Source organism: Acanthopagrus latus, chromosome 6 (genome assembly GCF_904848185.1).
Source record: "Acanthopagrus latus isolate v.2019 chromosome 6, fAcaLat1.1, whole genome shotgun sequence".
In the NCBI taxonomy this organism is placed as follows: domain Eukaryota; kingdom Metazoa; phylum Chordata; class Actinopteri; order Spariformes; family Sparidae; genus Acanthopagrus; species Acanthopagrus latus.
Window position 1 is genome coordinate 1,297,821 of NC_051044.1, and position 19,121 is coordinate 1,316,941.

The following is a 19,121-nucleotide window of genomic DNA, read 5'->3' on the forward strand; positions in this document are numbered from 1 at the left end:
GGTGGTGACATCTCCACTCACTTATGGTTTCTATGTCCTTCCTATAACCTCTCTAACCTCTGTCAGCTACCAAAGAGAGGAGCTGAGCAGTATCATGATATATTTATCAGAAATGCCTGCAGTTATTGCAGTGCGCTCAGAGGAATAGACTTAATGAGCAGCAGGGAGTGATTAACTTTTCGCCCCCAGGTCTTACCTCTCAGGCTAAATACAGGCTGTGCATGTCTCTTATGCACCCAGAAAGTGAAATAAATGTAGATTTTTATTTACACTTGATATTTTCCAAAAGATAGGTCAGAATCGAAACAAGATAAAGTTATAAAGGTCAGTGGTCTTAAGAAATACTTTGGGTCTCTATTGAGGAAACTAAATACGAGTTTCAAGAGTACTCCACAGAATTAGAATGTAACTGTACAACTGTCATGATTATTCCCATTCCTGAGCTACAGGTTTAAAATAGAAATAAAACAAAAACAGGACGGCCATCCAGTACTGGCAAACAAATCCCCCCCAAAAAATGTCCAAAAACACAAAGCAAAGCAACTGTAATGTTCTGGAGACTGATAAGTAACAGCTGACCAAGAAAACACAAAGACAGGAAGTAAAACAACAACCGTGACACAAGTAAAGACTCTTTATAAAACGGGAACTCACGTAACAAAAAAAGAGGTCAGGTCATTAAACATGATGGAAAAAGCTGAGGTGTCGTCTGCTCACTTCTGTCTGCCATGTTAAAATCATGTGCTGTACATGAAATGGAGGCAACTACAAGAGAAAGACTGGCAGTGAGAGAAAGCAGGAGGATGTTGAGGAGGTGGAGAAGAGAATTAAAAAATCTGAGGAGGAGAGAGGCAGATGAGAAAGGAAACGCAGTGTCTTGAGTCTGCCGGTTTAGATTTCTGCTGTGTTGGGAAAACGATGATATATGTAGATGTGGGGAAGCCAAGATCCCTGAGGGGCCTATCGACAACTGTATATGGGATGTACGGTGCAGAGACGTTTCCAGCAGCTTGCTCGTTGTACTCTGGTAGATGTCATTTGATCTCAGCTGTTACTGCTTCTGTTAAAGAGCCAACCATTTAAACTCAGAGCATCTCAGGAGGGTTTTATTCTATTCTGGTGAGGACTGAAGTATAGTGATGCTTTTTTTTTAAAGATGGGCTCTGAAAGTTTGAAAAAAATGTCTAATTAGTGCTCAACAGTAAAAGCAAGTGTTAATGCAACTGTCAGTTGTTGTTAAAAAAGCATAATTGGTTTTAGTTTTATTCTAAATGGTCCAGTCCACTGGTTCCCATCATTTTTGGTCCAGACTTAAATGTGATTTTTGGCACATCCAGATAATTTGGAGTTCACACATCGTTTCCTCCAGGACCACCATGACGTTGACGTGTTATTCATTTAAGTGCTAGAAAGATCTTCCTCGGAGGGAAGATGGTGGCTCGAACATACACAGCGACTTCGCTCTCCGAGATGAGCAGCTGGGCAGCAGCTCTCCCAACACAACACTCAGCGAACTTCTTTTGTTTTGATGGTTTGATTGTTTTGAAAGACCCCGCCAAAAATTACATATTGCACATTTAACAAGCAGTTATGTCTATTTCTATATATAACAACTGGATGGTTTAGAGTAAAATGTAGTTCACATATTAATGTTCCCCTCAGGATTAATTAACCGAATGAATTTGGTGATCCTTTGATTTTTCATCGATGTCTATCATCAGGGCAACATTTTTCTCTCTTTCTGGCTTTTGACCAAATGCCTGCAAAAACATTGACAGTCCCATCATCCTCAACTGTACTTTGTATTTTGTGCTAAAAACGCAAATATAAGCATGCTAAAATATAGATACAACATATTTTACGAGGTCAACATAAAAGTGTTCTTTAGTATTTGTGAGTTGGCATCACAGAGCCACTAGCATTACTGTATACTCATAGTCCTGCAAGCTTAATAGCAAACAGACCTCATATTATTTTACAGCTACAAGCATGATTGTTTTGTTAAGTTGTTTTTTAGATTCCTCTGTCTTTTGAAAGTAAAAGCAAAGATTTTGAAAATTTTGAAGATTTAAACTGAATTTTGTTTTGCAGAATTTGTTTTTTCTTTTCTTTTCTTTTCTTTTCTTTTCTTTTCTTTTCTTTTCTCTTCTTTTCTTTTCTTTTCTTTTCTTTTCCTTTCTTTTCCCTTTTAATATCTCAATAAAATCTGAATTAATATCTTGAAGCCATTTGGGAGGTCCTGGCCTGCAGCACGAGGAGCTGCTGGTCTAGTATTTTGCCTGTAATTGCTCCACGCCCCATCAGACATGGAGGAATTGGTTGTGAGTGAAAACATCTGATTAATTCAGACATTTCATTAGAGCTCTATAATGCACTACCTGACTATAATAGTTATTATTCAGGAAGTTTTCACTGTTGTACAAGTGCATCTTTGCATTTTATGAGAGGAAGGAAATGTTAACATTTCTTCCACATATTCACTGCAGATACTCTGTATTTCCACCACTCTGTTATTTTCATCAGGGTCATTCGAGGAGGGAGTCTGGTGTTACTTACTTCTCCCATTGATTTGAGCCTCCTAATGGATTTCATTGGACCTCTCAAGATTCCACATTAATATTTCATCAGCCCTCCATTTCCTGCCTATTTCACTGTAAAAACCTCCACCACCATCACTGCTGCTGATGCTGCTGTTGGGTTACAGCAAACAGAGGAGAGGCTGTGTGTGCTGGAGAGATTCAGCTGTAAGAAAAGGAAAGCAGCATTAGAGACGGACGGAGAATGAAAGAAAGACGAGCAAGATAGTTTTCATAATCAAAGGCCACACACTGGGCAAATTCTGAATCACCCATAGATCTAATGAGTTGAATTTAGCGTATTGATTCCACCAGTAGCTGGTTTTGCACTGCAGGTCTGAGCTGGTTTACACAAAATATTTTAATACCTCAAGAACACACCAAATATTTCAAATCTAAGAACACAAATGAGGCAAGATTACAAAACTGATCTTATTAACAGTTCTATAGCAATGGATATTTTTTCTGCAACGATGTCAAACATTTAGAATAACAACCGCAGCCTGTGAGTGGCAGAAACTTTGACAGTCGGAGTTGCCCCAAAGGATTATGGCACAGTTACGTTTTAGTATTAATAATTTATACATCAAAACATGTAAATATAGGGCTCGGGTTTATACATACCACTGTTTCCCCCGACCTTGCATCAAGGGTTTAAATTCAACTTTTCAAATCTATCTAGGATCTTCAGGGCTTCCAGTGTGTTTTATTATATTGGATGAGCTGTCGGGAGCCATTGTATGTTTTTTGGCCTCTGAAATGTTTTGTAGACCACAACATTACCTGACTTTGAACCAGCATGGGGGGAGGAGATGATTGAGTAATGACTGAGTTTACATTTTTAGGCGAAGTGGTCCTTTCAAATCAGGACGTGCTCCTAATAACAGAAGACAAATAGTAGAAGCATATGAATTATCTTATTTTTGATCAAGGAAATAAATGTATATACTGTTAAAATGGAAACTGTTAGTATGTAAAGCGAAGACCAAAGACAGGAAGACATGATTACAAGCAGAGGACTGCGACAAACTGGTAGCAAAAAACCCTTCACACCTGAGAAGGGAGAAAAAAACAGTAGAAAGAATAGTTGCATGAATGTTCTTTGGCTGCCAGTTATATTCAGGCTTTGAGGTGACTGGAAACAAGTGTGTGACCTTAGATGACGTCAGTGTCTGAGAGAGTTCAGCCTCAGTTAAATCCTGTGGAGACTCTTCTCTGTGGAGGAAACGTTAGATTGGTTCGCTGCCACCTGCTGTTTGCCTTGTCACTGTTTCCTTTGCCTGCACTGCCCCCTTGTGTTCACACATGACCTGTGCTGAAGTCAGTGATAAGTGGGAGATCAGACAGCGAGGAAACGCATTGCAATGGAAACAATAATGTCAACACCAGTGCAGGATAATGCGATCCAGTGCAACACCACAAACTCAAAGTCTTCATCATTTACATCATTATCTGACAGTGCTGTTTTTTATTACTCTTCTTCTATGTTAGATTGGGTTGTATAAATACAATTACATACATCATTTAATATAATCAATAATTCAACAAATGCTGCTTGATAGCTGTAAATTTAAGATTATGTGTGACCCTCAGTACAATTTTCATGGCTGTAGCCCGATCATTCATTTAAGTCATTTAAAAAAATAATTCATTCAATTTAAGTCATTTAAAAAAAATAATTCATCTACAAAGCTTGTAGAAAGGTGCAGAATATAGGTCTTTCTTTTCTTTAAAACACTGTTCTGATTGTGAATGAATCATTTTAAAATTTTGTTGGGTCCAAAGTGATCATTTGTTTATCTCTCTGTCTGAATTCTTACACTTGGTTCCAGCTTCTTACAAGGTTTGTGAGCCAATAGTATAACACCATTGTTATCTAATGGTATCAGTGTTTCTGTAGTTGCACAGTATGAGCTCAGCATACCGTACTTCCCTAACGTTAGCCAGAGGTAGCAATGTCAATATTAGTTAATTAATTGCAGTTAATATTTAGATTGTTGTAGCAGTTGTTCACAGTGTCTGTGAATGCATGCATTTTTTTTTTTATCAAGATACCATTAACTTGTAGCAGTATTAGTTTTGATAATCAGGGTAAAGATCACAAACAGATTTTTTTAAAGAAAGTGATGCATCTAATTGTGAAATGTAATATATTGCAATTACCCACAGAAGACACCTCATTAAAGTTCATGTCATTTAATTCCCCTTTTACTTTCTTCTTGACTCTTCAAGTGGCCTCCCTGCCTCTTATGCTGTAACAAATCAAGAGTAGAGGAGATCTGAATAATGGTAAGTGAAATTACCAATGAATGTGATAATAGAGTCATACATTTAAAGGAGAATTAGATACTGAACCCAAAGATGGCGCCAATTCAGTCCAATGAGAATTGCTCAGTTAGTGCATGAGCCAAAAAAAAAAAATCTACTGTCCAGGTTTAATTCCTGATTACGTATCCCATGGAATATATGCAGCAGAATTTCTCATACATGTCCTTCCCACAGGTTTCCTGTCTTCCAGTAGGCTTTACATTATAATGATGTCACAGATTTTTGAATCACTTTCTTTGGCTTTCGGAAAGTTTTTGAAATTTAAAGAGCGGCACCACCATATCCAGGTCTAAATACTAGATTAAGGAGTCGTGTATACTTGCTTGCTGATAACTAGTCAAATGACATAACTTCTAATTGACTAAAATGAAACAGTTTAACATTATCTAGGTTGCAACAAAACAGAGGAACTCATTGAAGCTTCAGTATAAGCCACATTTTCTACAGCTTTTATCCCTCGTCAAGGTTCCAAGTGGAGTAGGCGACTGATTATGGAGCAGGTGGAGTGGAGGATTCACAGTGTGTCTGCAGACACTGTGTAGAAGAACAAGGCGGCAAAGCAGTCCAGATCCACTGATGATAACCCTGTCATAGGAACACAGGGATCATGGTGGACTTGACGTTTTGTCTGACACCAATCTCCAGTGAGAGCAGTTCAGGCCGCAGCACTGAGGGTCATCTCAGCTGATTCTGCTGTTTCAGCCTCTCTGGATTATGAGGACACGGCTGATCCTTTCCACACCACCATCCTTAAAGAGACTATTTCCATCTGATGAGAGAAGAGAGACAACAGAAGTCATGAATATGTGTTTACAAAGACTCCTTTCATCAGCTGTTGCAGCACATCCACTGTGACTATGCAACTATGCAGATTTCATCAAAGTACATAGTTGAGATAAACACTTGAAAGTCCTGAACGCATTTTTGCAGAAAACAGATATTCACCGCTCACTTTAATGATGGTTTTACTGCTGCTATGCTTTAATGCTGTCCAACATGGCATCTCATAAATATTGAATATTTCATGTACTTTTTAATGTTACAATACAATTGTAAACATGGAGTTTATTCTAAAAAATAGTTAAGGTAGATAAATTGTATAAATGATGTTGAAGCCTTTGCTTTGATGAAATGTTTGGTACAATACTGCTGATACAAGCATGGACTGAGTATATCCTTTTACTGACTTAAGAGTCTCCAGTCTACAGCGTTGATTCTGCAGAATCTCACACAGCAGTTTCACTCCTGAATCCTGCAGCTTGTTCCCGCTCAGCTGCAGCTCTCTCAGATGGGAAGGGTTGGAGTTCAGTGCTGAGGCTAGGGAAGCACAGCTGATCTCTGACAAACTGCAGCTCCACAATCTGAATAAAGAATAAATAACATTACTTTAGAAAACAATGTTCCTGCTTAAATGCATTCAATGAGTACTAATCTGGTCAGAGTTGAAGGAAGTTTAGAAAGTTAAAGTTTAGAAAATCTCCAAACACTCTAGATCAATGATGTGCTTTTACTTTAATAAGGATTTAGTGACTTCACCAGTTTTTCTGCCAGCTCCACCAGTGGCCAGGTTATTCAATCTTTGCCAATGTTATAAGTTATTTCTGCTCCTAAAAACATGCACACTGGGCCTTTTTTAAGACACTATGGATCAGTGTACTAACATCCTTTTAGCTGCAGTTTAGTATCACCACAACTTTCACATCATATCAATCTCAACAACATAGAAGTACAAAAATGGTGTCTGATTTGAGAGTCCTCAGTCTGCAGTATGGATTCTACAGAAAGTCACACAGCAGCTTCACTCCTGAATCCTGCAGTCTCTGTCAGCGTTAGACATACACTGTACAAGTACAAAGCAGATTAACTGACCTCAGAATCTCTACTCTGCAGTGTGGACTCTGCAGAAAATCACAAAGCAGCTTCACTCCTGAATCCTGCAGCTTGTTGTCACCCAGCTGCAGCTCTCTCAGATGGGATGGGTTGGCGTTCAGAGCTGAGGCCAGAGAGGCACAGCTGATATCTGACAAACTGCAGCCCCACAATCTGAATATAGAATAAATTGTGTAGATTGAAATACATTTATGATCAAACAGTGTGTCCTAATCAATAAGCTTTTCTCTAAAGTGAGTTGAGCAACTTTGTCATTGAGTTCTTGTGGATCATCATAATGTCAGCCCTCTAGACAGACTTAATTCAAACATGATCATTTACCAAACACTATGTACTTTAATTTACTTTAACAACTAACAATGGATATTGTCTGCTATTAAGAAACAGAAGTCTTCATTGACTGCAGACTAAATGAAGTTAAAGAAATATGGAAATATGACCCTGGGGACATTTTTAAGTTTACAAACAGCATGTGAGTAACGTATAAGCATGAATTAGGTTCACAGGCGTCCCATGTGCTGAGGCTCTGCAGCGGACCTGGGTTCGACTCCTGGCCTGGGTCCCTTTGCTGCGTGTCACTCCCCCTCTCTCGCCCTGTTTCCTGTCACCCTCTTCAGCTGTACTATCAATAAAAATCATGAAGGCCAAAAAATACTTTAAAAAAAAAATATAGGATCTATAATAGTTACAGATACTTGGTGAACTGACCTCAGAGTCTCCAGTGTACACTGTGGACTTTGCAAAAAATTACACAGCAGCTCCACTCCTGAATCCTGGAGATTGTTGTTACTCAGCTGCAGCTCTCTCAGATGGAAGGGGTTGGACTTTAGAGCTGAGGCCAGGGAGGCACAACTGATCTTTGACAAACTGCACCAACTCAGCCTGAAAAAAATGTGCAGATTCTATAGCAACTGTTATGGCACATTTAGATGGATTGCATAAAGGATAGAACTAAATGCAGTATTTTGTAAAGCATAAGCATAAAGCATATAGACGTTTGCAAGGAGATGCAAACAGAGTTCGTGAAAGATAATTACAAAAGCTGAAAATGCCTTGGAGAGGCCTGTATCAAAAGTGAGTCTAGCAAGCTGCAAAGTGATGCCCCTCCATTTGTTAAGTGAAACAGGGAACATGTTAAACATAGAAGTAACAAATGGTATCTGACCTCAGAGTCTTCAGTCCACAGTTTGGACTCTGCAGAAAATCACACAGCAGCTTCACTCCTGAATCCTGTAGGTTGTTGTTACCCAGGTCCAGCTCTCTCAGATGGGAGGGGTTTGACTTCAGAGCTGAGGTCAGAGAATCACAGCTGATCTCTGATGAACTGCAATTCCACAGTCTGAATAGAGAATAAAGTATGTACAGAAGATACAAATGTATTTGTAATCCTGTCAAATGTATGCAATTTCAAGGAAATTTAAGTAACCCTTCTTAGAAAAATCTACAGCTGTATCACTTTGCAAGGGCCTATGAATACAAAAGGAGTTTGACGTGTTTTTGTTTTTTCAAGTAAACCACTGACATGAATTGGGGGGGCTTGGGTGAGTTCGCATGGAATGAACCAATAGTAACAGAGTCAGTGAACTGACCTGAGAGTCTCCAATCTACATTGCGGACTTTGCAGAAAATCACACAGCAGCTTCACTCCTGAATCCTCCAGCTCGTTGTGACTCAGATCCAGCTCTCTCAGATGGGAGGGGTTGGGCTGAAGTGCTGAGGTCAGAGAAGCACAGCTGATCTCTGACAACCAGCAGCGACTTAATCTGATTAAGAATAAATGGTGTAGATGAAAATCCATTTATGATCCAGTAAAATATGTTCAGATGTTAAATGTGTAGTTCATCACTTTTATGTCCTAATCAAAGAGCTTTTCACTAAAATGAGTCGAGCGACTTCCTTATTTTGTTATTGAGGATCATCATGATGTCAGCCTTCTACAGACTACATCCAAATGTCAGCACAACGTTCATAGAATTTTTTGCGTCAACAAGATTCATATTCATCAGTAATACTTGATCAGTTTTAAACAAACATTAGTTCAAAACGATATTCTGTATTCCGATGTGCCAATTAACCAAGAGTTATAAACTTTGTTTTACTTTAACAAATAACAGTGGAAATGTTCTAGTGCAAGAAATATAAAAAAGACCTAAAGGAATCTTTTATGAAACACTAAAACATAATATTTAAACATTTAAGAGTTGCAACAGAAACAAAGAATCAGTGAACTGACCTCAGAATCTTCAGTCTACTGTGTGGACTTTGCAGAAACTCAAACAGCGGTTTCACTCCTGAATCCTGCAGCATATGGTTCTTACTCAGGTCCAGCTCTCTCAGATGGGAGGGGTTGGACCTCAGAGCTGAGGCCAGAGAGGCACAGCTGATCTCTGTCAACCAGCAGCCCCTCAATCTGAATAAAGAATAAATTATGCAGATGAAAATAATCAATTTATCAATTTATAATCAATTTATAATCAAGTGTGTTCAGATTTTAGATTTGTTGCTCAATATTACTATGTAGTTATCAACAGGCTTTTAAATAAACAACTACATAATGGTTGCTTCAGTGTCACCATAACTAAACATCTGACTACACAGTTACTATACAGGTTTTCTATAATCTAATTAATGTACAAGTTGTAAAGTCAGAGTTTGTGAGTTGTAAAGAATAGTTTGTAACTGAAGTCAGCCTGTAAAGACAGACTAATGAGTAGATGAGTCTCTGTGTTTGCTGTGATGGCATTTAATGTCCCTGACAACCTCTGTTGTCCTTTCTTTACAGAAAAGCCTCAGAATTTGGTTACAGATCAATATTTTGAGAACTTCTGAAGTTTTTGTGGCAACCAAAAAATTACATTACATTAAAATTATTGTGAAACACTGGTATGATGTCCATATCTGAGCTCAGAAGTAAAAAATGTCTGACCTCAAAGTCTCTAGTTTACAGAGTGGACTCTCCAGAAAATCACACAGCAGCCTCACAAGTGAATCCTCATTGGGCCTCGTAGGCAGGTGTATTAGATGGGTGAGTCGAGACTTCAAACCACGGACCAGACAAGCACATTTGAGGTCTGACAAACTGCATTTCCCCCCGAATCTGAATAAAGAATAAAGGATGTAGATAAAAATCTGTTTATAATCCAATGAGATGTGTTCATATTTTAAATGTATAACAGAAAATCATACAGTCTCCTCAATTCTGAATCCTGCAGCTGGTTGTGACTCAGGTCCAGCTCTCTCAGGTGGGAGGGGTTGGACTTCAGAGCTGACACCAGATTAGTAGAGCCAATCTCTGACAATCTGCACCTCCTCAATCTGGAAAAAGAATAAAAGATGGAGATAGAAATGTATTATAATTTTTATAATTACAGTCAGATGTGTTCAGGTTTGAGATATGTAGCTCAAGATTACAATGTCCTCATCAAAGAGCACAGACTTATAATTATCAAATCAGCCATGTTGTTTTCACTTTCTATTTTCACATTTCATAACAACCATGTGTCATTGATGGGAAATGCTAAAATAGAAGATTTATATAAAAATCCACAATGGCCAGTTTGACATTGATGATTTTATGGAAAAAGTAAAATTATAGGAAATGCGTAACTTCAAACCTCTTTAAACTTGTCCCAGAACTTCTGATGCTCTCATTTCAAGCCGCATATTATATATACTATCCTCAGCATCACTGTCATCTTTACCAACACAGCTGACTGACCTACTGAGCTCTGCTTCCTCCTCAGTCAACTGGATCAAATCAGCACTAAGCAAAATGAGAAGCAAGTTCTTCTTTTCTTCTTCTTGCACAGATATAGTACATTTGTATCCTCTTGTTTGCTAGTTGAGTCAGAACACAAAGTGACATTTTCTAAATGCATCATAAGGTGAGGACATGTCAGCTGGTGTTCTTGACAGATCAGACAAGATAATTAAAAACCTGCAGATGTGTGTCACATCTAACAAAAATTATACACTAATTCAATCATGCAGCACAATGGAAGGAAGGAATTCTTCAGGTTCCTTGATTGACATCAGTCCAGTTTGAGTACCAAATGAAATTTGGAGGCAAACTGCAGTCTTTGCTCAGACAAACCCAGAAAACAAGTTAGCTAAAGGTAGATATACACTGTACAAGTGCAAAACACATGAACTGACCTAAGAGTCTTCAGTCTACAGTTTGGACTCTCCAGTCCAGCTGACAACAGCATCACTCCTGAGTCCTCCAGCTTATTGTCACCCAGGTCCAGCTCTCTCAGATGGGAGGGGTTGGACTTTAGAGCTGAGGCCACAACTTCACAGTGAGTTTCCAAGAGTCCACCTCCAGAAAGTCTGTGATTACAGATAACAATTATATTAAATAAACAAAATCTGCTCAATAATTTATCACAATAATTTATTTCAGGAGCTTAAAGTTCAGTTGTGTTTACCTTGAGGAGTTTCCTCTGTCCTGTTCAGTTTATAACTAAAACTTTTAGATTTTTACATTTATTGTGCCATGATATTTGCTGCAGTGACAAAATTACAAGCATGGAAAAGTTTAAAATGACTCAGAGCATCATCTCTGATCATGCAAGCCAAGTGCATGCATGCTGTGAACTGCCCTATTTAAGTGCTTTTTACTACAAGGCTTAAAGTACTGGTGTGGTGCTGGATTTTTTTTACATGGTTTAACTAATCATCATGAGTGAAGCAGAGCATGGTTCCACCTACACATGGTATGAGGCCAACCATTGAGTACTAGCCAATCAGAGTCAGAGGAGAGTGGGTCTTGCCAAGAAAAGTGAGTGTGGGGTGGTTGCAGTGCAGTTCTGCTCAAATGTAAACAAAGTTGATTGAACCTGGCAACGATACAGCCTTACTTGGGCACGGAGTTGAGAACAAATGGCGCTGGGCGTGGATGGAGAAAAATGGTGGAGATGGGAAGCCGTTCGGCACTTGTTGCCCCAAATTGAGGGAGCCTGGTGCTTGATTCTGCTGCGTGTGTTTGAAGAAGCTACTTTTGACGTACAGTTAGATAGGGTCTAAACATAATGGGGAAATCTTTACTTATTACTCTTTAAAAAGCTTATCTACTGTCCTCCTAACATCTCTCCAAAAGTGTCCTACAGTAGAAGCCAATTTATGTTGTTTAGCCTTGATAATACTTGATAATATGATGTTTTTAAGGATGCCTTCTGTTAATGATAATACTTCCAGCTATTGAAAGTACAACTCTCTACTCCATTCGTCATCCTCCATTCAGTTTAATAGTGTGCATGTGTGTAAAATGTATATATTTACTTAAACACTTTGACTTCAGCCTTATTTAAACATTAATCTGGACTTACAGAGCCTTTCTGCAGTTCCTCACAGCAGGGATCAGTCTCAGTCGTCCCTCCTGTGATGCTTTATACTTGTTCAGGTCCAGCTCATCCAGAACCTCCTCTGACATCTGCAGCATGTAGGCCAGAGCTGAGCAGTTGAACACAGAGAGTTTCTTCTCTGATCTGTTCTCTGACTTAAGGAACTCTTGGATCTCCTGATGGACTGAGTGGTCGTTCATCTCCGTCAGACAGTGGAAGATGTTGATGCTTCTGTCAGGAGAGACATCATCACTGTTCATCTCCTTCAGGTTGTTGGTGGCTCTCTGGATGGTTTCTGGCCTGTTGTCTGTCTGACCCAGCAGACCTGCTAAGAGTCTCTGGTTGGAATTAAGAGAGAGGCCATGAAGGAAGCGAACAAGCAGGTCCAGGTGGCCATTTTTACTTTTGAGGGATATCTCCATGGCATGTCTGAGGAAGACATCCAGTAATGGGCCACTGATTCCATACTCCCATCTTGCTCCCAGGAAGTCCTCCAGTACCTCTGTGTTCCTGTTGGTGTAACAGTGGAACATGTAGACTGCAGCCAGAAACTCCTGAACGCTCAGATGAACAAAGCAGTAGACTGTTTTCTGGAAGATCACACTCTCTCTTATGAAAATCTCCGTACAAACTCCTGAGTACACCGAGGCCTCTGCGACATTAAGACCACAGCGCTCCAGGTCTTCTTGGTAGAACATCATGTTTCCTGTCTCCAGATGTTCAAACGCCAGCCTCCCCAGCTTCAGAAGAACTTCCCTGTCAGCCTCCGTCAGCTCCTGTGGACTCGTCTCACGTCCCTCATCGTACTTCTGCTTCTTCCTCTTTGTCTGAACCAGCAGGAAGTGTGAGTACATGTCAGTCAGGGTCTTGGGCAGCTCTCCTCTCTGGTCTGTAGTCAACATGTGGTCCAGAACTGTAGCAGTGATCCAGCAGAAGACTGGGATCAGACACATGATGTGGAGGCTCCTGGAGGTCTTGATGTGTGAGATGATTCTGCTGGACAGATCTTCATCACTGAACCTCCTCCTGAAGTACTCCTCCTTCTGGACGTCAGTGAAGCCTCGTACTTCTGTTACCCTGTCGACACATGAAGGAGGGATCTGATTGGCCGCTGCAGGTCGGGAAGTGATCCAGATAAGAGCAAAAGGAAGCAGCTTCCCCTGGATGAGGTTTGTCAGCAGCACGCTGACTGGTGACTTCTGTGTGACATCAGACACGACCTCATGGTTGTTGAAATCCAGTGAAAGTCTGTTTTCATCCAGGCCGTCAAAGATGAAAAGAAGTTGACAGACAGCGAGCTTCTCTGCTGTCACCTTCTGTAATGTTGGATGGAAAACATGGAGCAGCCTGAGAAGACTGTACTGCTCATCTCTGATCAGGTTCAGCTCCCTGAACGAAAATGGTATCAGCAGACTGACATGTTGGTTTTCAGAGCCCTCTGCCCAGTCCAGAGTGAACTTCAGCACTGAGAAGGTTTTTCCAACTCCAGCGACGCCGTTGGTCAGAACCACTCTGATGCGTCTCTGTTGGTCAGGTGAGGCCTTAAAGATGTCGCAGCACCTGATTGGAGTTTCACTGAAGGTCTTCTTCTTGGAAGCTGTCTCAAGCTGCCAAACCTCATGTTGGGTATTAACCTCTTCACTCTGTCCCTCTGTGATGTAGAGCTCAGTGTAGATCCTGTTGAGGGCAGTTCCACTTCTTGCTTCATTGCTTCCTTCAGTCACGTGTTCACATCTCTTTCTCAGACTGATCTTGTGTTCATTTAAAACCTCCTGCAGACCAACATCCACTGAAAAAGAAGAAGAAATGTTCAACTAAAGAAGACTTTGGTGGATATTTTCATTCCTAATACAAAAACGATCAACATCGAGACTGACCAATGTTGACATTAGTAGGGTGAGTTTTTTTGAAGCTGTTTAATGTTCTTCAACACACTAGCTAATTTGGCATCTACCATAGCCTGGAAACTGATGGAAGCAGTGCACTTTTCCTCAGGTGATGAGAAGAGAAGAGGATGTATTACGATGAATTACAAGACTCTTACCAGACCTACAAGACCTATTAAGTGTCCAAAAAAATTACTCTTTACTCAACTATACATTTGTGTACATACTGCATGTTTAGCTGAAACAGTATTATTAGACATGATGAAGTCAGCAAACAAAGGTAGTCTTACTTTGTACAGTGGTGGACTGCCCAGCTCTCTGCGGTCCAGCTCCTGTTCTGGATCTCTTTCCATACTGGAGATCGAAGACATCTGATGAAGCAAAATGGTCCCAGTATGAGTTGATGCACTGTCTGCAGATCCAGTATCCCGAGCTAGTAGAGACCGGATCCTTCAGGACTTCTAGACACAAAGTACAGCAGGGCAGCTGGTCCTTCACAGAAACATGTCTTTTCCTCTTTCTGTGAAGACATTTTTTAATAACTTAAAATGATCAATTAATTATTATTCGAAAATATTAAGAAGACAGGACACAGTTTGGAAACTCTGATGATCACAGTAAAAAGTTAAGGTTTACCTGTAGTTTACTAACGGGCTACAAATCAAGACTTTCTGAAGCTACTTGACAGCTAAATTCTTTAATTAAATGGAGCCGATTATGACATTTACTGATTAACAGTCACATTGGGCAGCTTAGCTTAATTTATATTAAGTTTGAACTACTGTACTGCCCTTGCAGCGCGTTTCTTGTTGCAAAGCTAGACAGCCAGTTAACACTGAGAGATCCTCCAATAAACAGACAAGGCTTGACTTTTCTTGTAGTTTACTGTTCTCTGAATCTCCTTTGTTCTTTTTTGTAAAACTGAAACATTACAGAAATGTGAACACATATTAGCACATAAACAACAATATATACAGCATTATGTATGTCCACACACATGTCTGTCACACCGAATGTTAGCTTACTACTAGCAAAACATGTTGAAACTAAAACGACAGAAAATGTTTGAAACCTACTAATAACACAAAACATCCTTAAAATACCTCTACTTAAAGACATTGTACTTACAGACAAATAGTCTCCAAGGCAGAAGCGTGTAGAAAAAACACCCAGCAGGAATACACTCCAGCACTGACTTGTTTAGCTGCTCAACTGAAAAATGTGTCTGCTTGACTGCTGGATTAAAACTGACCAGTAGATGGCAGTGTACAACACTAAAGGTCAATGTAAATAAAATATGTTTTTAACCTTTTAACCTTAGCTTGTTTATGAACTTTTAACTTATATTCTATCATGCCGACTAAACTTTAACGGCAGCACAACTACTGTTAATAGTAAGGATGCTCTTACTGATCAGCCTCATATTGTTATCGGCTGTTCTTCATCCTAAATTGTTTGATCTTTGTTCTTTACAAAGGTTGATCAGAAGAGTAATCCAGACAAACATGCTGGGATGCTTTCAGTTTAAATGTTACTATTCAAACACAAAACCAATAAATAACCAAAAAAGCAAAACCCGGCATTGGCTGACATAACTGAAAATTGGTCAGAATCAGTTCTTACTGTGTGTCTGAGCGTCCAGGTTCATTACTGAAGGCTGGAGGTTCATCTCTGGACCAGTCACTCACACAGCTGCATACTGGAGACTCTGCTCTTTCCTCCTCCTCCTCACTACTAATCATCTTCGTATCTGAAGTCAGTCAGACAGATGAAACAGTGAAACAGTGAAACAGACTGATAAACTCACAGTAAAACGGTTCAGTTCAGTCTAAAATGGCATCTAACATTGTGTCTATATCCTTTGCAGGGTCACCAGAGGCCTGGAGCCAATACCAACCGACATTGGGTGAGGGTAGTATCATCCATCCAACATCTATATATCTATACAGCATCACTATATCATCTATCCAACATCAATATATCATCAATACTACAGCTATATATCACCACTTCAACATCAATATATCATCAATACAATGTTAATATTATTGTCAATAGAAATTAATAACACCAGAAAATAGTTCATGATTTACCCCAGCGTTAGTCAGTCGGCCCCCCAGAGTCCCTGCTGCTGGGGTCTCAGCCCAAACAATGATAAACTATTCGGGTGAACCGTTTGTGCTGAATTCAGTTGCATTATGTGAAGGAAATGACTATCTGAGAAGCTAGGAGAGACTAAATAATATCACAATAAAGATAAATGTATAACTCAGTTATGGCATAATTGAAATGGCCACCATGGTCACTACGTGACCACTTTTGGTGATGGCTCCATTTCTGAACATGTTCAAGTCCACAAACTACAAGTTAATCTAGATTAATGCTTTTATGAGAAAGTGAGCGATTCACCTCAGACTTGCAGACTGAAGGACTCTGTCCCGACCGGGTCTAGAACCATCACCTTCTAACCACTGCGTCACCAATGCTATGATTATAATATACATCATATATTTATATACAGGTTATACAGGTTAACTTGTTTACAGGAAAAACATCAGGATTTGGCTTCAGATACAAGTCTTGGTCACCATGGTCACAGACGGAAATGCCTCCAGCCTTAAAAATATCCAGCGGTGTGACTCAAACTGCAGTCGCCCATTTCACAGCCTTGTTGGCTGTAATAACATGGCCACCATCCAGCTGCAACATTAATGCATTAAGAGTTATAATCCAATAATACCGCATATGTTATTCTGCATACAGAGTACTTTTAGTTTTGGTACTCCAGGTACATTTTGCTGCTAATGTTTTTGTCCTTCTCATCAATTAAAGCTTATCGTGAGAACACAGCTGAAGCAACATTTAGATGGAGATCTCCGTTTGGCATTTCCTCCTATTAGGCTCGTTGGGATGAAAACAGCAAGTGCGTCTGCCTGATTATGATCCGTTTCATTCTTTATAACAGGAACTCACACAATTTTGTCTCAGTTTCTCTGCAAATAATGTTTCTCTTACCAAAAAGTAATAAGTCGCAAAGGATTTCTACACTGTTCTAGTAGTATTTTACTTAAAACAATGATGTAAAAAATTCTTCCTTTACAGTAAAGCTGAAGGCTGCATTCTAGTTAAGGGTATGAATATGCACAGTGTGCAGTGATGTTTACTTTTATGTAGAAATAGAGAGGGGAAAGAGGAAGAACTACTTTGGACGGATGCAAAATCAGACATTTACAAATATTCACACATATGAATGACCTGACATGTTGTACTAGGGTTAGGATTTATTTTCTGTAGGCAAAAAAATGCTGACTTGATATTTTTACAAGAGACTCATTCAGGTGGAAGTTCAGGAAAGCTCAATGTGGTGATCAGTGTTATTTTTGTCCTGCCTCCAAACAACCAGCAGGTGTCACCATCCTCTTTAACAAGTTTATAGCAGACATTGTTGAGTTGTTCACTTCAGGTGATGGTGAACAACTGTTTTTTTTTTTTTTTTTTTTCAAAACCTGTAAATTATATAGCCATAATAACACACCAGGCAAAGACAACACAACTTTGTATCAAGACAGAAGCACTTAAAAACAAATCTAGGAAGGCACACTGGAGATCACTAAGATGCTGCAGGTGATCATCTAGATACAGAACATACAGGATCAGTCCCATAATAAAGACTCAAAAACACTTGATTTATTTGTGATCATCCTTCAAGTCATGTTTGGTGGTTTTTATCCTGATGTGAAGATGTTGGAGTGACTCCATCAGAACTTTAGAATCCAGAATTACTTATTGGTTTCATTGTCTCTATTTTCTACAGTTTGTTTCAGAATCCTCACATAATGTTGATCACCTTTCTGATCACAAATCACTTATGATCAATTTAGTAGGTACAGAACAAAAATGTAATTTATGTGGCTGATGGAGAAATATTAAAAATTAACTGTGAAATTATGATATATTTTGTGATGTAGTGAAAAAAAACTAACAGGATTATTTGGTAAGTATCTCAAAAATAGAAGACAGCAAAAAAGTTTTAAAAAATTGGATAATCATTATTATGGAGGAATTAAACACATTTATGATTCAAGACAATGAGAAATGAAATGATGACGACAACATTTGTATTTTGAAATGACCCTTAGAAGGTCGAGATCAAAATGCTTGAAACATAAGAAAGATATTAGGTATAATGAAAAGAAGTAAAAAGCAACATGAGGCTCCATGACAGGCATTTTATGAGCAGCAATACAGTAACAGGCATTTTAGAAAAGGTTTTCACCACACTAGGAAAATAAAACCAGGAGCTTTTGTTTTCATGTCATATCTCATCTGGACGACGCAGAGTGTGCAGACTGAAGGGCTCTGTCACAACTGAGTCTCACACCAGCACCTTCTAACCACTGCGTCACCATCCTGCCCATAACTTTAATAATGATAATTATACAAAAATTGAAAAGCTGTATTAACACTCACCCTGCCTCTGACTTCAGCTCTGCTCGGTCAACTGAATATGGACTCTGACTGACTGAACACTGACTTTCACTTTAAGATCTCCTCCTCGATCTGAGTCCCTCCATGTACAGGAATCAGATTACAAGTACCAGAGCAAATATCAGAAACATGACGTACACACACACACACACACACACACACACAAAGGTATTTTTACCCACCTGACAATTTCTGTTCCACTAAATGTCTGATAAAAATATTGTACTTTCCACTTCACTACATTTATTTGACAGCTCTGTAACGAGTTATTCACTAGATTCACATTATTAATGCACATAAACTAATAAATTATTTCATTATACATTGAGCTACCTGACTGTATATAAAGTCATTCAAATTCAACCCAAACACCAGAATACATGTTAGTTTCTGCAAAAACACACAAGTTAAAACCTGAATACTTCTTTATGTTGCAACTTGAAGTTTGTTTAGTTTGAACTTTCTGTTTTTCTCTTGTCAAAATGCTGTGATTATACTTTGCTCAGGTTAACTTTGTTGCAGGAAAAACATCAGGATTTGGCTTCAGATACAAGTCTTGGTCACCATGGTCACAGACGGAAATGCCTCCAGTCTTAAAAATATCCAGCGGT

At 39.2% G+C, this 19,121-nt stretch overlaps 2 protein-coding genes across 2 annotated transcripts; both read right to left on the minus strand.

Moving 5' to 3' along the window:
• Nucleotides 1-619: 619 nt before the first annotated feature.
• Nucleotides 620-9,959, minus strand: LOC119021844 (ribonuclease inhibitor-like; the record flags this gene model as incomplete). The annotated part of the gene is made up of 8 exons (XM_037102376.1): nt 620-5,673; nt 6,092-6,265; nt 6,774-6,947; nt 7,503-7,676; nt 7,960-8,133; nt 8,384-8,557; nt 9,028-9,204; nt 9,721-9,959. Coding segments are annotated over 8 exons (1,296 nt in total), but the record flags the coding sequence as incomplete, so codon positions are not given.
• A 2,158-nt stretch (nt 9,960-12,117) lies between these two features.
• Nucleotides 12,118-17,499, minus strand: LOC119021841 (NLR family CARD domain-containing protein 3-like). The gene is made up of 5 exons (XM_037102370.1): nt 16,611-17,499; nt 16,432-16,507; nt 15,646-15,772; nt 14,313-14,542; nt 12,118-13,925 (listed from the first exon to the last, which is right to left on the minus strand). The coding sequence occupies exons 3-5, from the start codon at nt 15,762-15,764 to the stop codon at nt 12,118-12,120; spliced, it is 2,157 nt and encodes a 718-aa protein (XP_036958265.1). The 5' UTR covers nt 15,765-15,772; nt 16,432-16,507; nt 16,611-17,499.
• Between the last annotated feature and the right edge of the window lie 1,622 nt (nt 17,500-19,121).